At 38.6% G+C, this 24,599-nt stretch overlaps 1 protein-coding gene across 5 annotated transcripts in view; it reads left to right on the forward strand.

Annotated features, from left to right (window-relative positions):
- Positions 1-24,599, forward strand: part of KCNIP4 (potassium voltage-gated channel interacting protein 4) — a 1,147,911-nt gene that overhangs the window by 1,034,812 nt on the left and 88,500 nt on the right. For 4 of the 5 annotated variants that reach the window (XM_082728687.1, XM_082728685.1, XM_082728686.1 and 1 more), the window contains one exon: positions 3,808-3,932. In XM_082728687.1, the coding sequence (XP_082584813.1) occupies positions 3,808-3,932 (125 nt within the window). The remainder of the gene's footprint in view (positions 1-3,807; positions 3,933-24,599) is intronic. The other variant, XM_082728683.1, reaches the window with a different exon arrangement.

Raw genomic sequence — 24,599 nt, forward strand, 5'->3', positions numbered from 1 at the left:
ATGTGACAAAGTAGAGAGAACATAAGGCTTAGCATCAGAGACTTGGGTGTGAATCCCTGTCTCTGTCTTTCTCCTATGTGACATCTGGTCACTCCTATCTTCACCTCAATAAGACTGAGTATCACATGTGTAAAGAAAAAGACATTATACCTCATTGTGGAATTACTGTGAAGACTGGAATTATATCAGTAGAGCACCTAGCCTATCTCCCAGCATATAGTAAAGGCTCAGTAAATGTTAAGCACTGTATTAAAATCCCCCCAGAGAGCACCAGGGTGGCTCAGTCAGTTATGCATCTGCCTTTGGCTGAGGTCATGCTCTCAGGGTCCTGGAATTGAGCCTCACACTCAGGTTCCCTGCTCAGGAGGAAGTCTGCTTCTCCCTCTGCCCCTCCCTCTCCCCATGCTCTCTCTCTCTCTCTCAAATAAATAAATACATCAACAGTCTTTAAAATAAAATCCCCCTAAATGCATGCTCCTGAAAGGTGGCTGAGTCAACTCGTGAATTTCAAGTCCTATGCAGAATCATGCTGTGCTCTCCAGAGTTTGCCTCCAGGAATCAGTCTTGATTGGGTTAGGTGGTGTTGCTTTTTTTAATGTCTGCTGGTGATTGCTGATGATTTCAGGTTTTTAGAGCCTGTCAGCCTCCTAGAAATAGAAACAGCCCTTTAGCAGGTAGGAGTCATTAGGAAGTAAGATGCTAGTCAGCTGGGAAAACAAGAGTCCTCAGGTAGATGCTTCAAGTGTGGTGCTTTGAGTATTACTCATGATGCTCATCCCATCACACTCTTAATTCAATTACACTGACCCTCTGGCTCCGGGTCTTTTGTCTCAGTCTCAGCCTCAGCAAGTCTGTGACAGCTAGAGGAAGATAGTGTATTGGTGGTGTGGTTCAGAATGCTGTGTGGTTATAGAGGCCAAGGAGTGAATGTGCTGTTTTGTTTCTTTCCAGTGGAAGGGTCACCGGGTCTAGAGAAGGTTGTGCTATGATTGAAGGACTACTCAGAAAATCTGATTAAAATTTCCTCTGTTTTGCTTTTGCTGTGTTTCTCAGAACAAGGCATGGAGAACATGATTCCAAAGAAGGCATTTAAGGTCCACCAATGGTCCACAAACCTCAGTTTGAGAAATAATTTTCTAGAGGACAACTAAGGTTCAAGGGGTTCCAGGGCAATGGAAACTTTAGTAGCAACATCATTTGTTTACTGATTCATCCATCCATTCATTCATTCATACACCAAATAATTCTTTTTTAAATAAAGATTTTATTTATTTATTTATATGACAGAGAGAGAGATCATAAGTAGTCAGAAAGGAAGGTGGTGGGGGGGAGCAGACTCCCTGCTGAGCAGAGAGCCTGATGTGGGGCTTGATCCCAGGACCTTGAGATCAGGACCTGAGCTGAAGGCAGAGGCTTAACACACTTAGCCACCCAGGTGCCCCACACCAAATAATTCTTGAGTGACTGGGGTTCCAGACTCTTTTAGGTCCAGAGGATATATATATATATGTATATACATATATATATATATCAACAAGACTTTGCCGGTGTCTTCAAGGAACTCACAATGGAGAAGGCAGGCATGAACAGGTCAAAATGTTATGTTTTGCATACTTCATACTTCTGCACAATGGAGCAATCTGGAAAGGCTTCAGAGAGGAGGCAGTAATATTTAAATTAGATCATAAGAGATATATACATTTCAACAGGTGGAAAAAAGAGGGAGGAATATCTTAAGCTGAGGGAATTATACTATAATCAACTCAAAAGAAACTTATGTGAAAATATTTTTCAAGAAAGCAGAATCTTTTTATCCGGTATTATCTATTTACATCAGGTCTTTCCAGAACGTTTATTTCTGCCTTAGCAACTACAATAACAGCACAGTCCAATTCATTGGATCAAGAGCAATTTTAGGGAACTCCTCCTTTGTAAGCTCAGGACTTACTGAGTACCATCAACCCATTCTACTCAAATGTTCCAGGGAATGAAGGAAAAAATTGAAGGAGCCCCATTTGGGCTTTTTTTATTTTCCCCATAAAGCCCAAGCAGAGGTCAATTTGTGAATGCGTAGCTGCCATTTCCCCAGCTATCCGTGGGCCTCTGCTTCCTTCAGGTGCATATCTCGCTTACTTTCGCATCAATTTTATGCTTGTCAGCTCAAGTTTATTCTTGGCCTTCTCATCTTCTCATGTCCCTTTTATTATTCTTATCCATCCATCAATATCATGCGGTTTTCCATCTCGCTGTTCCAAAATAAACTATTATTATATGAAAAGTACAAAACAAATCTCTGCTTTTAACCTCGTCCCCATTTTGACAAACACAACCCTTCCAAGCACCTGTTTCATTGCCATTATTGGTCTTTTGTAAACTTGAAGGCAGTCATTAGGACACCCTGGATTAGGGTTCTGTAGAAACTTCTTAACTCCTGCTCTGTGAGAGCTCTGGCCCATCACTGCACTTAGTGGACAGGGCAGGAAGCAGATACAGGTGTTAGTGAAAGGTAGCCCTGAGTATCAGAATGATGTGACTTTTGGCAACCATAACTGTATTTCCAACTGATACATGAGACATGGCATTGGTATGCCCTGGGTGCAGAGATGATGAGAAAAAGCACTTCTGAGACTCATGTATCTGAGTTAGAAATCTGCATCTAAAAGGAAGGAGTATAATGGAAATTAGCAAACCATGGCTTCAGGGCTGGGCCTGGATGCTTCTATTTCTGGCGAGTTCCCTAACCAAAATGTGGATTGGCTGATGGCAAGAAGAATTTCTTAGGCCTCCACTGGGCCCCAGCATTTTTTTTTTTTTTTTTTTTTTTTTTTGCAAAATAAAAGCTGAAATTAATAAAGGATGCTATACTTTGAGACCTGAGCAGCCAGATCCTAATACATTCCAACAAGCCCCCAGCTGCGCTTTATAGGACCCCAGAGCAAATACGTAGAGACTACCAGATGCGGGGAGAAAGAGTTCCTTGGACAAACACCCTATGGGGTCAATTGGGTTAAACAAAGTTACACAGAATTGTTTGATGCAAATCCTCTGGAAACCTTTAATTTCTAGTTTTGGTCCCAAACTATGTTAGCATTTACAGCATTTCCCAAATTTATATGGATATCAAATTCTTTACACATAGAGCACATTTGAGAAATTAAAGTGTAAATATGACTCACAAAGGAAAGTACAATGTTTTAGAATTTATCTGTAGCTATAGACACTCTTGGCTGCAGAGTAGGTTCTAGCCAGAAATGTCCCCAGGCCCAGTCCATCCAGAGCGTCCCCGTGAAGACTGGGTTTATGCCAGTCAAATCAGCCACTGATTACTCACTTCAACACCTGACCTAGCTGCTTTATTTGTAGGCCCAGGCCAAATATTTGATTTCAGTGGACTCCTCAGAGAGTATTAGCAGAGTCCTACCTCCCAGTTGTGTGATACACAGGGTAGTACTAATTGTCATTAAACTGAGCTCCATTTTTCTAACTCATACTTGGTATATATATATACACCAATTCCAGGTTTTAAGGTTATTCATGATTTTGTGCACTCTTCAAACTGCATTATAAAAATGCTAATTTTGTAATATCTAGTGATTAGAGTTTGTGGGAGGAAAAGATTATGTGGAATTGTCTTCTCTTAGTTATGTAAACTCTTGGAAATGTAAAGACTACTTAAGGTGGTATCAGATTCCTTCCTCTGGAAAAATCACCAACATCCAGTAAACGTTTCATTGCTTTCCTGTTGTTGTGTATAAGCATCAGTGACCTGTGACTGCTCTTAAGCCTCTTTTTGGTTCTTCTCCACAGACAGCGTGGAAGATGAACTGGAGATGGCCACTGTCCGGCATCGGCCTGAGGCTCTGGAGCTTCTGGAAGCCCAGAGCAAATTTACCAAGAAGGAACTCCAGATTCTTTACAGAGGATTTAAGAATGTAAGAACTTCCTTTTTGACTTTACCTTCACCTTCACTTACCCTCAGCAGAACATTGAGAAGTGAGAGGGAAGAAGGGAAAATAGATGGTTCTGTGAGGGCCCCATCATATGCACATTTCATATGGATCTTTCCTAGATGTGGATATCATCAATATCTGTTTAGACTTTGAGTCACTTTGGCATACCAGTGCTCACACAATGCGGGTGGACATTAAACAATGATAAGTACAGAAGAAAGGCATACTCAATTTTGTTCTTGGTATGTTTTGTTTGGTTGGTTTTGGCTATAATGACATTGTTTCAGTAAGCTTCAATTCTCTCTTCATTACTGAACGATAGTCTTATGTTTGACTTGTATCTTGACAATAGATTAAGGCCCATCAAAGAACACCATTCCTAGCATTGGAGAAAAGTCACTATAAGCTTCTAAAAAAACATGCTACCAATGACTGTAAACACAAGTGTCTGTAGGAAGGTAGTCCTTACATCTGGTTCTTTGTAAACCAGGTGAACCTATGATTCTCCTTCCTGAGTGCATCATCTTCAAAAGGAGTGATAGTTCGTGCATACCAGAGAATGAGGGTGAGAGACAATGATGGTTCAGACAGTTGATCAGGGACATACTATTGGTACGTGTTTAGTATTAAGATAGATTTTGTAGGTTATTCGAAAGCCAGAGAAGATATTCAAGGAGCTTCTGGTCTATATAGGGACAGACTTGTCATGAATTTATTTGAAAACAGTTCACCCCTGGGGCGCCTGGCTGGCTCAGTACGTAGAGCATGCTACTAAATCTCAGGGTTGTGAGTTCAAGCCCCATGTTGGGCATGGTGCCTACTTAAAATAAATAAATAAATAAATAAATAAAGGCATTTCATCCTTAAAAGTGTCACATGATTGTGCATCAAATGGCATACATAGGCCTATATGTATTATGTTCTTACACATTTGTAAACCTGGTAGCTACACAAACGGTGCCCCTTGTGATCCAAAATAAGTTGCATTTATCCCTCCTAAAATCTTACCCCTAACAGCCTCGTTCCATGATCTATAGACTCTATGGTGTTCAAAGAGTTCTGCTAATCCCAGCCTCTTCAAATCTGACCATCTCAATTGCTACCTCGTTGCAACCTCATGCAGACCAAATGAGAAACTCTGCCTCTTCTATGGGGATTTACCCAAAAGTTTACTCAGAGAATACATAACACTACTGGACTTTTCAGAATATTTTTATAGGGTTCCAACATGCATATTGCACACAACCTCCCACCATCTCTTTGACTCCATGGGGTCTTTCCACCCCATTTCTGCTCTCACCAGTCTCCTGGCCTAGACTCTAAATTTTTCTCTCCCCATTACTACTCTGAAAACCTGGTACTCTGCTAATACCCAGGCCTTTGTGGGGGTAGACTGGGTGGAAAGAAGGGAGATGTCATGGAGATGCACACTTGCCCCACACAAACAGGATTCTCATTAAAAGGAATCTTGATGTGCAGTCTATCAAGATGACACGTGTAAACATACATGCATGAAGAGAAAGAGCTTTGAAAATGAGGCTAGAGAATTATTAGTTATGCCTATGATGCCCAGTGTGCAGAGAAAGCAAACACTTACCAAACACCAGCTGGAATGACCACTGGCAGCAACAATCAGATACAAAATGGTTGTCTAATAAAGGAGAATTTAATCCAACCTCTCATCATCCCTGCTACGTTATCACTCCACTGCTGTGACTGAAGGTCTCTCCGTTTGGAGTCAGGCTGCCTTTCATACCACTTTTTGCAAATTGAAATCAGGATTACTGCCATCATTAGCCCCCAGAGGCAGCATCTCTGCAGGTTGGTCTCCAAGCGGCACTTCACAGAAATTGCCTGGGTTCTGACGTCTGCATTTGTTTATTTTGTCTTTTATTTTCCTTCATTCTTGTTGCTCTCTTTTATTTTTGTCTTTGCTTACTTGTCCTCTTTTCTTCTTCTTCTCCCTTCCTCCTTCTTTTCCAGGACTCTTCTCCTTCCCCCTTTTCTACCTTCTGATACCCACTCTATTTCCTCTTCCTGTGCTTTCTGCCTCCTTTCTACCTCCTCTGTCTCTTCTCCTGTCAATTTTTGTCTCTTTGCTTTCACTTCCCCCCCCTTGCCTTCCCCCTTTCTCTTTTTCTCTGCTCTTCCGTTAATTTTTCTGTCCCACCCATCCTGCCGTGAGATCAATGTCCATCAGACCTGAATGTGCCCAGAGCATATTCACCTACTCCTTTCTAAGAAAGCCATCCAAAGTTTTCTCAGAAAATATTAATTTGATGTCTCTGATAAATCAAAGATAACTGTTCTTTTCATTTGGGGTTGTCTTCCTCTAGTCAAATGTCCAACTCTAATAAATATACCAGGAACTATATCAAGAGAGGCATGAAAGCAGGGCAGTAGCACTCATGTTTAGCATGATGCCAGCAAACTGAACCAGCTTAGCCTCTGAGAATGCAAACCAGCTACTCTTGGTTTCCTGAACACCAATTATCTCAAGCTCTTAAGATAAAAAAATCATTTCCATGGAGCCAATTGGGTTATTTATTTTTAATGAAACCTTTTAAAGTTCCTTATATTTTTATTAAAAGGATGAACTAGTTACCTACATCTTAAGACAGTCATACTTACATAAAAAAGGCTCACTATGACAAATCACCCCTGTTAGTAAAGATTGCCAGAGCCCCCCAATCTTTTCCCAGTGCTATATCCCTGATAACATTTCCTCATTTCCAACACAGATTATTAATAAAAAATGGGGAGTGAGGGGTGCCTGGGTGGCTCAGTGGGTTAAAGCCTCTGCCTTCAACTCAGGTCATGATCTCAGGATCCTGGGATCGAGCCCCGTATCAGGCTCTCTGCTAGCAGGGAGCCTGCTTCTTCCTCTCTCTGCCTGCCTCTCTGCCTACTTGTGATCTCTGTCTGTCAAATAAATAAATAAAATCTTAAAAAAAAAATGGGGAGTGAGAGAAAGGTAAGATAGTAGAGAGAATTTCTCAGCCTGTCACTCTGTTTTTCCCACTGAGTCACCCCCAGATTTTTATTTCTCTTACCACCTGCTAAATTGAGTCTCCAAAAGTAGGCAGCTGATGGAAATGGGGAATATAACATACTGTTTCTCCATCTTGAATGTGCCTTGGGATCAACTGAAGGCTTGCTAAAGCCCAGATTGCTGGGCTCCAGCCCCAAAGATTATGATTTAGTTGGTCTGAGATTGGGGTGAAGAATTTGCATTCCTCATAATTTCCCAGGTGATGCTAATGCTGCTGGTCTGGGGACCACTTTAAGAATCTTTAATTAAGACACTTTAAAGAATTAATTAAAGAATCTTTAATTAATCTTTAATTAAGACACTTTAAGAGTCACTGTGAAGATATCATAAGCTTTGGGTCACTCGGACACAGGTCATATCTTTTTTTTTTTTTTTTTCAGGTACATATCTTACTTGTTTAGGCAGCTCTCTCTGAATCAGTAAGCTGTGTCTCCTTATCTCTATAAATTGGGATATTGATACCTACATTTCCTGAGTTTTGTTTTGTTTTGGCTGAGTTTTGTCTGTTTATTTTTGAGAGTTAAGATAATAAATATGAAGTTCAATAAAAAGGAGTTAAAATAGCACTCTCCAAATAGTCAGACTCTGTTTTGTGTTCCATCTAAGTGGCCAGTCATGATTGGCTTACATACTCCCACACCTTGTGCTGGATTTTGAGCTACATAACTATGTATTAGAAAGGATGCTGAAATATACAAGGTATTCTCTACATGTCAGTAGTCTCAAACTTAACTGCATGTTGCAACCTTGCCAGGACCTTTAAAAATTACAAATTTGTTGGTACATGCTTGGTGATTCTGATGTAATTGCTCCGGGAAGAAGCTTGAACATCAGGATTTATAAAGCTCTCCAGCTAATTATAATGTGCAGCTAAGATTGACAGTCAATGAACTAGATGCATAAAATCCTAATCATAAGGTGGTTCTGTCACAAAAAGAATTGACCTAATTGTGATGAGTCCTATACTCTTGAATACCAGTGGTTAGACTGGCTATGTTGGGACTTAATGAGGTCTTTGGTGGGTTTCCACCCTTTGAAAGATGTGTGTGCAGGTGGGTAAGAGATCTTACTTCTGATGATTCTTACTCAGTTAAATCTGCAGTGATGCTCAATATTTTTTTTTCCTAAACTTCTTAATTGAAAAAAAAAATCACATTTAATAGAGAGCTAACAGAAAGTCACATTTGATAACTGCTGACCTGGAAGGTCAGATAAATATCCATATACATGATTCATAAACTTGATTTGTTGCTCTCGTTCAAGCCTAACTTCAGTTCAATTTTAGGTGATCATGAATGGTCTTCCGGGGCATTAAGTTTTAATATGGCTATGCCTCTTTGACATTTACTTTCATTAGTTAATAATTTACAGCATATTCTTCCCATTGTTTAAGGTAAGACATGGAAGTTAAAAGAAGTTAGATCTATTTGCTTTGGACACCTGGTGCCTTCCTGTCCCAAATCCTTCCCTGCTTCTTTTTCTTTCACTTCTTTGAATTATAATAGATCAAAGTAACCATTAGATTCAAATATATCTTTAAGGTATCACTTTAATGCTTGGTAACATCATTTTTCCCTAAAAATGCTAAGTGTTAATATCCTTTCTACCTGAAAACGAAGGATGTCTGTATTGGTTTTTTTAATTATGTGTAACAAAATATCACATATTTAGTGGCTTAAAAAACACTCATGCATCATGTCACAGTTTTGAGGATCAGGAGTCCAGAAGCAAATTAACTGGGTCTTGTGGAGGGAGTTTCACAAGGCTACAATCAAGGTGTTGATTAGGCTGCATTTCTTTCTGGATTCTGGGATCCTCTTCCCAGCACACATGTTTGTTGGTTGAGTTCATATCCCTGTGTTGTATTTCTGAGATCCCCACTCTCTTCCTGGCTGTCATTTTGAGGCCACTCATTTCCTGGAGGCAGCCTATGGTCCCTTGCCTATGGCCTTCTCACAGAATCTCTCATAATGTGCAGCTCACTTCTTCAAAGTCAGCAAGGGAGAATCTCTCTAGTCTGTTAAGGCACAGTATTTTATGATGTAATATAGTCATGGGCATGACATCTCATCCTACCACCTTTGTATATCCTAGCATTCGAGGTAAGGATTTTGAAAAGAATGTGACTTACTAGGAGTGACCATAGGTTGTGTCCATCACAGCAGTGTGCCTAGGGAGACAGCAACCCCCGAAGCCATCAGCTGAAGCAGCTGAATTAAATCTGAAGTCATAGCTCAAGCATGGTTAATCCCTACCCTCAGTGTTGTACTAAAATCCAGACCTCTTCTTGGGGATTTTGCCAATAGTGGCAACAAACTTTTTCTTGATTTCTGCAAGAGGTTTGATGTTGTGGCCAAAAGAACCAGCAGGAGATGAAAGTTTTTTGTTTGTGTGTTTGTTTGTTTGTTAATCATTTTTTTTTCCTATACCACTTGACGAGTTTGAGAACTCACTGCATCTTTAAAAATAGATGAGGGGAAGTGAGGATGAAATTATAGGGGTCTACATTTTTTACAAAGTACCTTTATATAAGAAGCACTAAATCCCACTTATGGTAGGGTGGGAGAGAGGAGGAGTTTAGCACATGCTTGAAAAAGAGCGGGATATGGTGTTTAGGATAGAGAAATAAGCTGCTAATTGCATAAGGCAATTGCTCTTTTATCATGAGCCCTCAGAGTTATTCTTGAGGCTTCACAGGCTGATTGTGTAACATTCAGTAAATCACTTCATCCCTGGCAGCTTCTGTCTCCCTGTCAGCAAATTAGGGATTAAGATCTTCTCTTCCAATCACAAAAGGGGGGTGGGTAATAATTGGTTTTGTTCTGCTCTTGAAAGACTCAGATAAAAGATCTCTCTTAAGTGCAAAGTATTACTCATGTACTTTAAAATCAAGGTATAAGAACAGAGTTAAAATGTTATTTTCTATGCCATCGCAGGATTTTCTGTCAGACTTCCAGAAGCAGAGCTTTCTGAGAAGTTTGTCTACAGGTCTCAGCAGATAAACATGGCTGCCCTTATGATTTCCAAATTCTGTCATGATAGAAGTGCTTTACGGGGTTCGAACCTTTAAACTGACATTTCCTACATTGGGCAGATGATTTAGCTTCTCTGGACATCAAATTCTCTTTCGAAGATTCAGGCTATTAATGCCCACACAAGTGAAAAATGATGAAAAATATTTTGCTTAATTTTCTTCATTGAGAGTTTGCTCAATAGAAATTGGAGGCCTTCGGCTCTTTCCTACTCATTGTATTAAATACGGAAGTAACTGAAATCACGGTGAACATTCTGGAACTCGGGAATTCTGGAATGTCATCTTGAAGTACGTTACACAAGAATTTATTAAATATAATCTGTGGCATTTTGATGATTTTTTTTCAATTAATTACGTATCATGCTAAGTTTTTGAAATCATATGGGGGACATAAATTGAAACACCTAAGTGTCTCATCTACAACCAACTCCCCATGATTTCTCACTGAAGATAAGTATGCTTAACTTTCTTCTTTATTCTCCTAGATATTCTTATGTGCATGTACTTATGTGTTTGCATAGGGATTCTTTTGCCACAAATGGGTTTGTTAATACATGTATACTACAGATTATTTTTACCTAACAATGAGCAATTATGAATATTTAATTTCATTTTCAAACAACCATTATACACAGGTTGGTCAGGAGTTCCCTGTTTGGGGACCCTTTGAGCCTGACATAGTAATTAGTCTAGTGGGTTAGCATACCAGTTTTCAGCCTCTTCTTTGATTGCTTGGGAATTCCCATAGGGGAGGCAGTAGTTTCTGCACTGCCCTTCTACCCCATCCCTTTTCCAGAGAGGGATTTACTTTTTAAGGGCTATCCCATCACTTCAGCACACCAGTATCCACAACTGCCCCTTTCCCTAACAAAGAGAGAAAGACAGAGAGAGAGAGACATAAAAGTGGACTAAGAACCTTATTTCTGTTTAACCTATCAGTTTCCTAAAGACCATGACCTGAGGCTAATTCATCTTGATATTCTCTACTCCTAATTCCAAATGTGTGGCTCATTGTGCCACTCAGTATTTGGTTTTAGAATAAAAGTAATAGACCAAGATAACAGATAAGTCATCTTGTATCATCCATATAATGCCTACCTTCTAAAATAGCTTGTATGTTGATTAAATGAGATACATATTCAGGGGGCACTCAGGTTGCTCAGTTGGTTAAGCATTTGCTTTCAGCTCAGGTCAGGATCCTGGGATCCTGGGATCTAGTCCTGCATCAGGCTCCCTACTCAGTGGGTGGTTTGCTTCTCCCTCTACCCCTCTCCCCTGCTCACTTATCTTCTCTCTTTAAATAAAATCTTGAAGAAAAAAAAAGAAGAAGAAGAAGAAGAAAAGAAAAGAAATACATATGCAGGATATTTAATTCTTGTTTGACTCCTAAACCTGTCTTTTCTCAATAAATGCTACCTGTCTATGTACCCAGTCACCCAGAAATCAGATGTCTTTCTAGATTCTTCCCTAAGAACATACTGCATCTGATTAATCACTAAGCTCAGTCAGTTTTCTAGTTTTTATCTCTTTCCCCTCTACCCCTTCCTTTTCCTCTACACTGCACTTGTCTCTCTTTCATCTCTCACCTTCATTACCACAATGGCCTCCCAATCTCCTGGACTCCAGTGTTATCTTCCTCGGAACCTGAGCAGCTGAAGGCATCTTTCTAAAGCACAAATTGGACCCTTTTGATTCTTACTTAAAACTAGTTAATCTCTGTCCATTGTCATTAGAAGATAGACTCAAGAGCCTTATGTACTCCTCAAAATTTGTTGAGTGTCTACTTTAAGTTCAACCCTGAGTTAGATTCTCTCTGTACTATAGTGACCCAACTAACCCTTGCTTACTTTTCCAGTCTCATCTCTCACTATCTTTTATTCACTCTGCTTTAGCCATAAAGAACTGTCTGCTGTGATGTGATTCACCCTGAGAAATTCACCCTGCCCTTTTTTCCTGAAGAGAATGATATTCTCCATGACTCCCTTACCCGAGGCAAACTCCTGTACCTTCTCCACATCTCAGCTTAGATTTTACCTCAACATAATTTTTTCCATCATTCATTCTGTGAGTGCTAATATGAATCCGCCACTCAACTAGGTATTTAGGGAGCATTGATTAAAATGATGAGTAAGTTCTTTTAGAGCTTAGAGCTTATATTTTAATGGGAGTTGGTGGAGGCAGGGTTGGTGAAGGGGAGGGATGAGGCAATAAATAAACAAACAATTAAGGAAATCCCTGGTGTAATCAGAATTGTGAAGAAATATGTTATAGAAAGGTAGAACAGATAGCTTCTTCTTTTTTTTTTTTTTTAAAGATTTTATTTATTTACTTGACAGAAATCACAAGCAGGCAGAGAGGCAGGCAGAGAGAGAGAGAGAGAGAGCAGGAAGCAGGCTCCCTGCTGAGCAGAGAGCCCCATGCGGGCCTCAATCCCAGAACTCTGGGATCATGACCTGAGCCGAAGGCAGAGGCTTTAACCCGCTGAGCCACCCAGGCGCCCCCAGATAGCTTCTTTTGATGCGTGGCTAAAGAAGAGTTCCCCGGGGAGATTAGCACTTAATTGAATCTATAATACTAAGAAGGATACTGCCATCTGAAGGTCATTCCAGGCAGAGAGAACAGCCACGAGTCCTAAAGCAGGAGTGAGGCAAGAATGTTTGGAACCTGGACTATTTATTTTATTTTATTATTTCTAAAGATATGGAGAAAGTGCTGGTTTTAAAAGGGTCAGATATAATAGATTATAATGATTTTTTTAAAATGACTCTATGAGGCTGCTCTAAGAAGAATGGAATGTAGAGAGCCAAAGTAAAACAGGGAGACCCTAGAGAAAGAAGTCTCAGGAGAGTAAGGGAAGAAGTGTTGTTTAGACCAGGATGGTGGCAAAACATGGTATGTGGTGGAGGCTGAGCTGACACACCATTTTGATGGTTTGGATTGAAAAGTTGAGAGGAGTTGAAGACTCAAAGTTGACTCAAAGCTAACTTTGAATGATTTATATGTAGAAAACTTTATTTGACACCTTGTAGGTTAGGAGACCCTCCTTGGGTGTTCCCCACCATTGCATTGATTTAAGGACCGCTTCCCTATTCTAGAAGCTCCTTGAGGACAGGTTCTGTATTACTATTTTTTTTTTTTTACCATAATAACATTAAATTTTCAGAACATGCCTTGTATGTAACATATAATCAATAAATGTTTGTGAATGAGTGACCCCAATCAAAAAGTGCAAAAAGATAAAATTTTTATCTTCTCTCACTTTCTTTTTAGTTCCCTTCACAGCTACCTGGTAAGACTGAAGAGCTATCAATTTGCTCTTGGGAAAAAAAAAAATCTAATGATAAGAAAAGTGAAAGAGCATGAGTTTTCTTATAAAAGAACTATAAAAATTGCTTGAAACATTTGCTGGGTTTATCAAATGATCCTCAAAAATATTAAGGGCAGTCTCATATAGTAACAAAGAACTACTTCTGGTTCTGTAGCAGAGGTGTTCATAATTTTCATCCCATAGATACTCACATCTTAAAATTCTCAGCAAATACACTGTCAAGTGAATAATAGGATTTCTGTAGCTCAAGAACTTCTCTCATCTCAGCAAAATATTTCAAAAAGTGAAATAGATTGGGTGGTGGCATCTAGCAATTCCCATATGTATTAGAGTAGGTTCACTGCTGTAACACACAGTCCTGTATTTGAGGGACTTAACACAACAAAGGTTTGTTTCTTTCTTTTCTCCCAATCCTAGATGGATCATTAAAAGTTGGATTCAGTTTTGTGGCTCTGCTTCACCTGTTCATTAAGGTTATTCCTTCCATCTTATGATTTCGTTATTGTCTGTGGTCTCAGTACCCTCCACTAGGCCAACTGTGTCTGTTCCTTGGTCAAGAAAATAGAGAGAGAACGAAGAATACATGGGACACATTGGGCATGTCCTGGAGTGTCATACATTATTTCTGCCAATATTCCACTGGTCAAAACTCAGGTACATGGCTCCATTTTACATTAAGAGAGGCTAAAAAATTTTTTGAAAGAAAGTAAAATTAAATTTTCTCTAAATTAGGGAATGGCATGGGAGAAAATTATGTCAGAGATTCCCAAGATCACCCCCAAGTTCAGTCTTTTGCCAGGAGGACTCACAGGATTTAGTATATCGTCATATTCAATGTTACCATCTGTTAGAGCAAAAGGATACCAAAACAAAATCAACAAAGGGAAAAGGTGCGTGGGATAATGTTTGGAGGAAACCAAATGTAAACCTCCAAAAGTGCTTTCCTAGTGGAGTCACACAGAATGTGTTCATTTCTCAGAGTCCACAGTCTCTCATGGTTTGTCTCTCACTCCGATTTCCCCCAACTCACTTTTCTCCATTTCCCAATGTCCTCTGTGTTATTCCTTATGTTCCACAAGTAAGTGAAACCATGTGATAATTAACTCTCTCTGCTTTTACTCAGCATAAACAATGAATTTTGTAATATTGAAAAAAAATTAAATTAAAAAAAAAAAAAAGAATGCGTTCATTTCCCAAGCCATCAGTTCTTACAACATAGGTAAAATGTTATCTACCAAGGAAAGTCATTAAGTACTTAGTCCCCAAGGCTTTTACTGGGACTGGTCACATAGGCACCCTCTATCTAACATGTACCTAAATTCTAGACCTCCAGAAGCAAGACAGGGGTTCAGCATAAACCATATTGTTTGCACAAACAATTTCGGTACAGTGAGCCTTTCTTATCAGGGAATGGTGGAAACTCTCCCAATTTCCCAGATTCTAGCTCTTAAAGACTGAATTGTCTGCCTCTAAAATTTATGTTATAGTTCTAATCCCCAATGTGGCTGTATTTTGTGATAGTACCTTTAAACAGATAATTAAAGTTAAATGAGGTCATAAAGATGAGGCCCTAGTCCTATAGGACTGGCATTCTTAGAAGAAGAAAAAGAGACACCAAGGAAGCAGGGCACAGAGGAAAGGCCCCTTGAGGACACAGCGAGAAGGCAGTCAGCTGCAAACCAAAGAGAAGCCTCAGGAGAAGCCAACTCTGTGAACACCTTGATCTTGGACGTCCAGCCTCCAGATCTGTGAGAAAATAAATTCCTGTTCTTTAAGCTGCTCATCTGTGCTATTTTGTGATAGTGTCCCTAGCAGAATAGGAGAGCAGTTAAGGGCCAACTTTGCAAGTAGATCTTTCTAAGTGCAGCAGCCTCAGCCCTGTAATGATAACTTGTTTCTATACAAAAGTGCATACATTTGGGAGTAAATATGATAATGTGATTGGATGCCAGTTCTGACATTGGGCAAGATGGTTGGTCTCTCTGGGCTTCACCTATCTAATCTGCAAAAGTAGAGAAATTACACTTCAGATGTCTTGCAAAGATAATGAGTGTAAGGCACAGAGCACAGAACCTATCTTATTATAACACTCAAATTGTAGTTAGCATTATTCCTATGATCATTATCATCAACAACATTGTCCTCTTGCTGCTCCTCTGAATTGTGTTATAATCAGAAGTGGTGGGGCTGGGAGAGGGGAAGAGAAAGAATCTTAAGGAGGCTCCACACGAAAACCTGAGATCATGACCTGAGCTGAAATCAAGGGTCTGATGCTTAACCAACTGAGCTACCCAGAAACCCCTAGAAACTCTGTGAGTTTTGCCCCACACTAGCCTGAGGACAAATTTGGAAAGTGTGCACTATTTTGGTTTTATTTTACTATGTCAGTTGAATTCTTGGAGAAACTGATAACAGTATTTCTTATAATAATTCCTTCACTGAGATTTCATGAAAATCAAAAGAAACTAGATCATTTGTGATGTTTTGAACATATTTTTAATAATAATTATTTTTATAATTATTTAAAATTATTTAATTATTTTTATAATTATTTAAATTAATTAATAATATTTTAATTAATTTAATTTAATTAATAATTTTTAAGAAACAACTTACATAAAAGCAACTCTTTTAAAAGGCAAAAAGACTCTGAAAGCATTTCTAAAATCTTTAAGATGGTTTGTCCATTTACACACAACAATTCTATAAGTTCAAATTTCATTTTTCTTTCAAGTCACAGGTGAGCTTGTCCGTTCTAGTGGGGCAGTTCTGCTCCCTCAGGACATTCCCAAAATGCAGGGTTCTTCCCACAAATTGCCCCACTCTCCCTCTGCTTGGCGGATGTCTCTATCTGCATTATGTAAACTAGGTCACTTTCATCTCTATGTCCTGAGGGATGGTGAAAGAGCCAAAGACCAGGGGCAGGTGACTTGCTTTAATTTAGAGATCACATGAAAGTTATATACATAACTTCCACTTACATTCTATGGACTCACTGGTCACATGAATCACCATTAGGAAATGTGGTGTCTGGATAGACTAAGCTGTGAATAGGTAGGAGGAGAAACTACCTTGGGGAAACAACTAGCACTCTGCCAAAGTCAATAAAATCTCCTTCCCCTTAATTTTCTAGAGAATATCCTAAATATTTCCTAAGTTAGTCCAGCTAATCCTTCTAACACAAATTTCTTAGTCTGAGAGCAATGTGTCAACTGTTTCTTCAAATTCGTATATCCCTTAACAGATCAAGATTTTAGAAATAATAATAATAATAATAATAATAATAATAATAATAATAATATAGTGAAAGTTATTGTGGTTGTGGTTGTGGTTGAAGGAGAAGGGATGAGACCAACCAGGTGGGCATGAAGACTTATTAAGTCTGTCTTCTGAATGCTTTGAGGATTCCGACTTCCTCGGCACTATACATCAGAACTGAATAGACAACAAGCTCAAAAGCAGTTTCATCCAAGGAAGTTTTTGGATACAACATGTTCTGCAAGGAACTAGGTCCTTACACAGAACCCAAGCACCACGTGGTAAGACTTCTGTGTGCATCAGGTTTGAGTGACATTACTCTTCTCACTTTTTTTTTTTTTTTTTTTTTGGAAGAACTAACTTGTCCACAAAAAGGGGTCCCTGGGAGTCTAGTAAAAAATTTTTCAAATTCAGCACATGCTCTTCAAAAAGCCCATTGTGCAACTTCGGAAGTTTTGTGGTTAACAATAAAAACAAATTCAGGGCACCATTCATCACTGTAAGCGGCCGGCAGGGAACCTACCTCATAAAGTCAGGTCATTTTCCATTTTTTTTTTTTTTTAACAGTTCCCAGTTAAATGTGTTCATTAATAGAAGCCTAACTGGCAATTATTTTAGTGATCCTGGCAGGCATTCAAATCTTCATTAAAATAAAATAAGTTGCCAAAACTTTGGAAGTCTTTTCAGTGCTACATTTGAGTTGATGTGTGAGATCTGTGTTGATTAATTTAACTTGAGGGAAATATGAAGAGATGTGTCAAAGGAAATGAGATAGAATCTGTAATTTTTTTTTTATCTATGCACATTCTAATGAATTAGGCCTAATATGTGACATTTCAACTCCCATAGAATTTTAGGAGCTTGAGTAACAACTTCTCTGTCAAGCTCTTCCTGGTTTTCATCCTTTCCACAACACACGGAGCATCTATCACTTACTGAGTACTTACTATATTACATGTACTTTGCTCATATTGGATACGTATCAATGAATAAAAGAGAGTATCCTCAACTCATAAACACTGGAGTTTAGTGTAGGAAGTGTAAACTTAATAAGAAAGGGAAAAACTAATTAAGTGAAAATGGTGGTATGGTACATTCAATGAAAAGAATAGGACAGAATTCTGTGAGAGACACTCATGCAGACACAGGGGACCTAGAAGGCATGATGGTTAAGTTTAATTTGCTGACTGAGTAAGGCTCTGGTGCTCAGTTCTTTGGCCAAACATTAATCTAGATATTACCTTGGAAGTGTTTTGTAGATGTGATGAACATCTACAATCAGTTGATTCTAAGTGAAGCATTCCTTAATAAACTGGTTGCCTCATCTGATCAGTTGAAGACCTTAAGTACTAAAACTGAGGTTTCCCATAAAAGAAGAAATTCTGCCTCAGTATTGTAACATAGAAATCTTGCCTGAATTTCCAGCCTGTCAGCCTACCCTACAGATTTCAGACTCATGAGTGCCCATAATCCCATGCCAATTCCTTAACAACCACTCGTTCTCTCTCTCCCTCCCCCTTCCCTCTCTCCTTCTCTCTCTCTCTCCTTCTCTCTCTCTGCCCCTCACCTCTCTTTCTTCCTCTCTCCCCTAATCCTTCTCTCTTTCCTTCTTACTTGGTTCTGTTTCCCTATAGAACCCTGACTGACACAGGAAGTTTTCCTTAAGTCAAGACTCCTTATGAGCAAGGGAAAATTTATCCCCAGCTGAAGATACAGCAAGTGCAAAAGCCCTAAGGCAGGAAAGGGTTTATAAAATCCAGTAAATTAGTGAAAGTTATTGTGGTTGTGGTTGAAGGAGAAGGGATGAGACCAACCAGGTGGGCATGAAGCAGGTCACATAGAGCCATGGAGGCTAGATTTGATTCTGTGTGATAGGAAGCCATTGATAATTGAAGTAAGGGAGTGATACAGCCTGTATATAATATATAGGCTATATATATGTATGTATATGTATATAGCCTATATATTATATATATAATATATATTATTATTATATAATTATATGTTATATATAGCATATATATATGCTATATATATATATATAAAATATATTAAACTCTATTTGGCAGACAATGGGTTTGGTGGACGAGGGAGAAGGAAGAAAGGAAAACTAGTAAGGAAGATATTGTAGTAGTCTGACATATATATGATGGTGAATTGGACTAAAGATTATGGTAGCTGAGATGTAAAGGAAAGGACAGGGAAGTATCTATTATTTCGGGGTTTTTGGTGGTGGGCAGCAGAAACCTAGCCTGACTCACAGAAGAAGAAAAAGAAGTGCTTGGAAGATCTAGGGTGCTCTCAAAACTGAAGGAAAACATGAGCACCCTGGTCTTGCAAGAGAGAAACATCCAGAGGTTCCAGGTAAACAGAGGTAAACCAATGGGGATGAGCAAAATATTGAATGAGAACTATATCTGGATCTAACACCGCTTGCTCTCTGCCTTGCAGCCAGACCTTTCACTTCCTAAGCACATGTTCTTTCCAGGGAAATAACCGAATTATGACACCTGCCAGAGGAAATCTGGAGGTGGAGCCTGTGCGTGGCTGGGAGAATCAGAGCTCACTACAAACCCTGTCCTTACACCGCTTCTTTACTCATCCCAAAGCCCAGCTTCCCAGGTACTCCCCCCAACACCTTTCCATCCTGGTCTTAACTACAGGCTTATCCACACGTTACTCTTATTTTCATTGTTGGAAAAAGAAATCACTTGTGGAGAAGAGCTTCTGGCTCTTTCTGCGCTCAGGGTCTTTTCACATGTTGCTTCTGGACACACATTCTCTCCTATTTAGTATGGATTGTTACAGTATCGCCCTAAATCCTGCCTTTCCTGAGCACATGGGATTAGATCAAACCCCTTCTCCTCAGAACATTCTGTCACTGCACTCAGTTTGTTTCTTTCTTAGCATTATCATCGACTGTAATAATAAATTAATTTATTTATTCACTGAATCCCTACGAGATGGGATATTAATGAGAGCCAGGCTACTGGCATTTGACTTACCCACATACATTTTTTGACATACAGTATGTTCTTAATAGACACTTGTTGCTTGGACTCCCTCTCTAACCCTGAGTGGGGCTGTGTGTACAATGTCAAGGGCCCCAGGGACTAAATCTTAGCCTCAGGGAATTTGTCCTGGTTAACTCTTCCTTTAGAACTGCTCCCCATGTTTTGCTATTTCTGGCCTCCCTCTTGTTTTTTGTTTTTGTTTTTGTTTTTTGTTTTTTGTTTTTTGTTTTTGTCTTGAGTTCTGTGCCACCCGTACAGGTGAACTCTCTGTGGAAGCCTAGACTCTGGCTCCCCCTACCAGCTGTCTTCCAGGTATCCTTAGATTCTAGTGCCTGCAGTCCTGAGCAGAAACCCCCACCTTTTCCCAAACACCTTGTTTGGGCGTGCTTCTCTGGCTCTGTTTGTCTGCCAAAAAACAAAACAAAACAAAACAAAATAACAAAACAACAACAAAAAACAAAAACAAGAGGAACAAGGGGATACAAAGATTAAGGAAACAGTGCTTCTGTTTTCAAATGCTTTACAAGCTAATTACCAAATAAAGACTAAACTAATGGAATTACTGAAGTAAAAATGAGTCTAAAAATTTGCCTGCAAAACCCTACTAAACACTTTAAAAGCAGTGTTTTTGAGCTTGTTGGTCTCACGGTGAGTGAGTGAGGTAAGAGGCTAGCAATTCAAGACAAGAGTGAATATTTGAGCCACTCTAATGAAGTAATTACCATATAAATTATTTTGCATAAGTGACCAATTTACATGCTACTGAAGATCATGTTAGAGAACTGGACAGAAATATATTAGAGTTAATAAAATATGGCAAATTCAGGAGTGGAAAGACAAAGCTGGAGAACTAGTGGATGCAAACATAACCCTTAAAGATTTTGAGAATCATCACTGAAATATCAAAAAGGAAAAAGAACTATGTCATCACATGTGGTATATTATTAATATGTTAATGATGCTTGAAGTATAGTATGCACTATACATTATTATAAGATACTTTCACATACAGGCCATTTTCACTTTAGGTCATATCATTTTAAAGCCACATCAGAGGGGGAGACAAACCATGAGAGACTGTGGACTCTGAGGAACAAACTGAGGGTTTTGGAAGGGAGGAGGGTGCGGAGTTGGATGAGTCTGGTGGGGGGTATTTTGGAGGGCACGTATTGCATGGAGCACTGGATGTGGTGCATCAACAATGAATTTTAGAACACTGGAAAGAAATAAAATAAAATAAAATGGAAAAGAAGTTTTAAAAAAGCCACATCAAGAAAAATATTGACATTTTGTGGAAGAGGAAACAACAGGCAGTACATTTATTTCTAATGTGTGGAAGGACAATACATTTGGTGATAAAAGTAGGACTCAGACATAGTTTTGGGAATTTTTTTTCTAGTTCCATTTTGCCATAGCAACCTCTACTCAACATCCACAAAGTTTTAAACGCTATAATCTATAAATAATAATAAAAAAAAAAAGAGCCTTTAAAACCACTGAGGAACATCAAAGGACCATTTCACTAGAGTAGATAATACTATCCTAGAAGGTTAACTTAGGGTCCTCTTGAACACTTTCCTCTTAATGTCCTCTTAAAGATCCTTGGCTAACCGATAGAAATGCTTAGAGTAAGCTTAAATAGCACCTACAAAATCCTTCAGCCTGATGGACCTTTTTTTTTTTTTTAAGCATTTGAATAAGTCAGTAAAGAAATAAACAAAATAATTTATTTCCAATGTGAATTTTAAACCACTATTGGTAGGTCAATGTATAACCTAATTTCTATTTTTGTGTTTAGTTTTTTCATTCATGAAGATATCAACATTTTATTTTCTATTATAATTCCAAGCAACATACAGTACATCATTAGTTTCAGATATAGTGTTGAATAATTTATCAGTTGTGTATAACACTCAGTGTTCATCTCATCACGTACCTTCCTGAAAGCCCATCGCCCAGTTCTCTCATCTTCTCATCCACCTATTTTTGTTTATAATATATCACCTACTGATCATCAAAAAATTCTGAAATTTGCATAAGACCCATATAATATGACCAATAAAATATACACAATAGATTAAACAACATTGATAAAAGGAGAAAATTTAATTTTCCAAAAATGTGGGTCAAGAGTTGCTACAATTTGGCATCATAGTCCTTAACTCCTCAGAAACCAAGAATTCACATTTTCTTCTTGTTTGTTTTTTATTTTTTGTTTTTGCACTGGCTTTGCCTAAATGGGCCAATGACAGTTTCTCCTATTTTTTAAAATTCTTTTTCAGTCCTCTGAGCATAGTACCTGGTCACATCACTTCATCTTTAGGCAGCTAACTAGTTATGGCAACTTTCTGTATTATTATACACCTTCTTGTCCCATAAAGAGATCATAAAAGATTATTTGTTAAAGTATTTAGAGAAAGGAAAAACAAAAAATATTCCAAGCAGTAATTTCATGCCTTATCACCCAGAAAATAAATAGCACAATTTCTGTGGTTAAAATCCAGGTTGGAGCTTCTAACCAGAAATGTAGTCCAATGCAGAGTTTCATGGCGGGGTGGGGAGAGGAGGAAGAGAAAGAGAAAAAAATCACTAAACGTTTTTGAAATAAGCAAATTCCAGGACAGGATTTGATTAACTTGCTTTGTAGTGTATTGCTACAGCTTGTGGTGTGTAATTATTTCAGGACTCATAGACCCCATATGTTATCAGCAGTGATTGGAAGTGGGGTGGGAAATAATGTTTTTCATGGAACTAATAGTAGATTAAACACATTTAAATGTGCCACATACAACTGAGTATTTTATTGCTTGTCACCAGCAGAATCAAGGCACCATGTAATCTGCACAATGAAGTAAATGCTAGTAATACCTACTTGGTTCCTTCTGGAACTTCACATAAAACCCCATATTCGTTCCCTAATTAAAGGCAAGCCTGTTATTGAACATACTTTGTATTATCATTAATAAATGCTGCTGATTTGTTGGATAGATTACATTTATTGAAAACAGATTGGGAGCATGCAGTTAATTGCCAATTTTCCCTAATTAATTAGTGTTTTATGTGACTAGAATAATCTTCAGTTGATCATAGCACTTGCTGCTAGAGTTGGATAAACCTGATGTTTAAAAGAGCCAGTCTCTCGCAGTACCTTCCACTGACCTCTTTCCTTCATTATTAATACTGGAAATGTAGCAAAGACGTGTGGGTCAGTGCAAAGGTGGGAACTAAGAGCCATCTAATCCTGTTGCAGCCCCAGCTTTGATACTTACTAGTCGTTTTACCCTGAGAAACTTCCCTGAACTTCACCCTCCTTATTTATAAATGGGGATAATACCATCTACTTGAAATATTGGTGAGAAATCTAAAAGAAATCATACATAACTAGAGTTTATATGTGATGCTGCATTCCTAAGCCCTTCCATGAATATACCCAACAGAAACAAAAATGCCCAATGCTCACACTCTTTGGGTATTGTGGTGAAGGTAAATTATACAGTGAGATTTCTGCTAATACACTTTTGAGAACAACTAATCCCGCCTTCTCCAAGTTTTGCAGAGACAAATCTGAAGTCTTGACCACTGTGACGGTTATTTGTCCTGAAGTCAAATAATCAATTACATAATGATATATCTCCTTCTTTGCCTTCAAACCTTGTCTTCTGCCTCTCAGTTCAGAATTCTTGCTACTATAACAAACTGCTTCTGAAATTCTCAGCCACCTTGCCCATACCACATACCAAATCATGAAAGTCAGCCTGTCATTCACACAAATTTATTGAGTTTCTACAGAAGGTGGAACTGCAATAAACATTTAGGAAATGAAAAGTACGCAAATAGATGTGATTCTTGTCCTCAAGAAGTGAAGGGACCTTGTAACTCGGGTTATTTATTTTTCTACATTATTACGGTAGAGCCCAGGCTATGTATCATATGCATAGCATTTTTGGCAGAGTGGTCATAACATCAAGAGGTTTAGAAACTTCTCAAGGTTATAGAGCTAATTAGTAGCTGATAGTATCTCAACAGAAACACAGAATATCTTAAAAAATAGAGTGAAAATGTTAAAAAAAAAATCTTGGCCCTAAACAAGTAGAATTTCAAATCTTTTATGTAACAACTAGGTAGAACCAGAATTTATAGTTCTCATTTGAATTATCAAGCCACCTCAGAGGTGATTAGTGGATATTTGTTATGCAGGTATCATATGAAGTTCAAGATTACATGAAAAGGAGTTATTAAGGTAATAAACATCATAACATATGGGTAAAAAGTATAGACTCTGGAGTCAGACTGCCTCAGTTCACATCCTGATTCTGCTACTTACTCACTTACAGATATCAGCTAGCCTCTCTGTATCTCAGTTCCTATTCAAAAATGACTGACCTTTTTGTCCAAGCAATAGGAAGAATGGGTTGACATTCAGAAAGATTGAAAGAAGACCACTTTTTTTTTTTTAACTTTTTATTTTTTATAAACATATATTTTTATCCCCAGGGGTACAGGTCTGTGAATCACCAGGTTTACACACTTCACAGCACTCACCAAAGCACATACCCTCCCCAATGTCCATAATCCCACCCCCTTCTCCCAAACCCCCTCCCCCCAGCAACCCTCAGTTTGTTTTGTGAGATTAAGAGTCACTTATGGTTTGTCTCCCTCCCAATCCCATCTTGAAGAAGACCACTTTTGGAGAGGAGGTCAGGAACCCCATTTGTTTGGGGACTTAGGACTTCTTGTAGACATATATGCCTACTTATGCCATAGGTAGTAATAACATATATAAGCTTAGAGTTCAAGGAGAGAGGTCCAGGCTGGAAAAGAAATGTTGGTGACCTTGACATCTAAATCATATTTATCTCCATGAGACTAGGTGAGATCACCAAGGCAACAAGCATAAAATATGATGAGATTTATGTTTTAGAAACATTCTTTTGGGGCACCTGGTGGCTCAGTGGGTTAAAGC

This window comes from Mustela nivalis (assembly GCF_964662115.1).
Source record: "Mustela nivalis genome assembly, chromosome: 4".
In the NCBI taxonomy this organism is placed as follows: Eukaryota; Metazoa; Chordata; class Mammalia; order Carnivora; family Mustelidae; genus Mustela; species Mustela nivalis.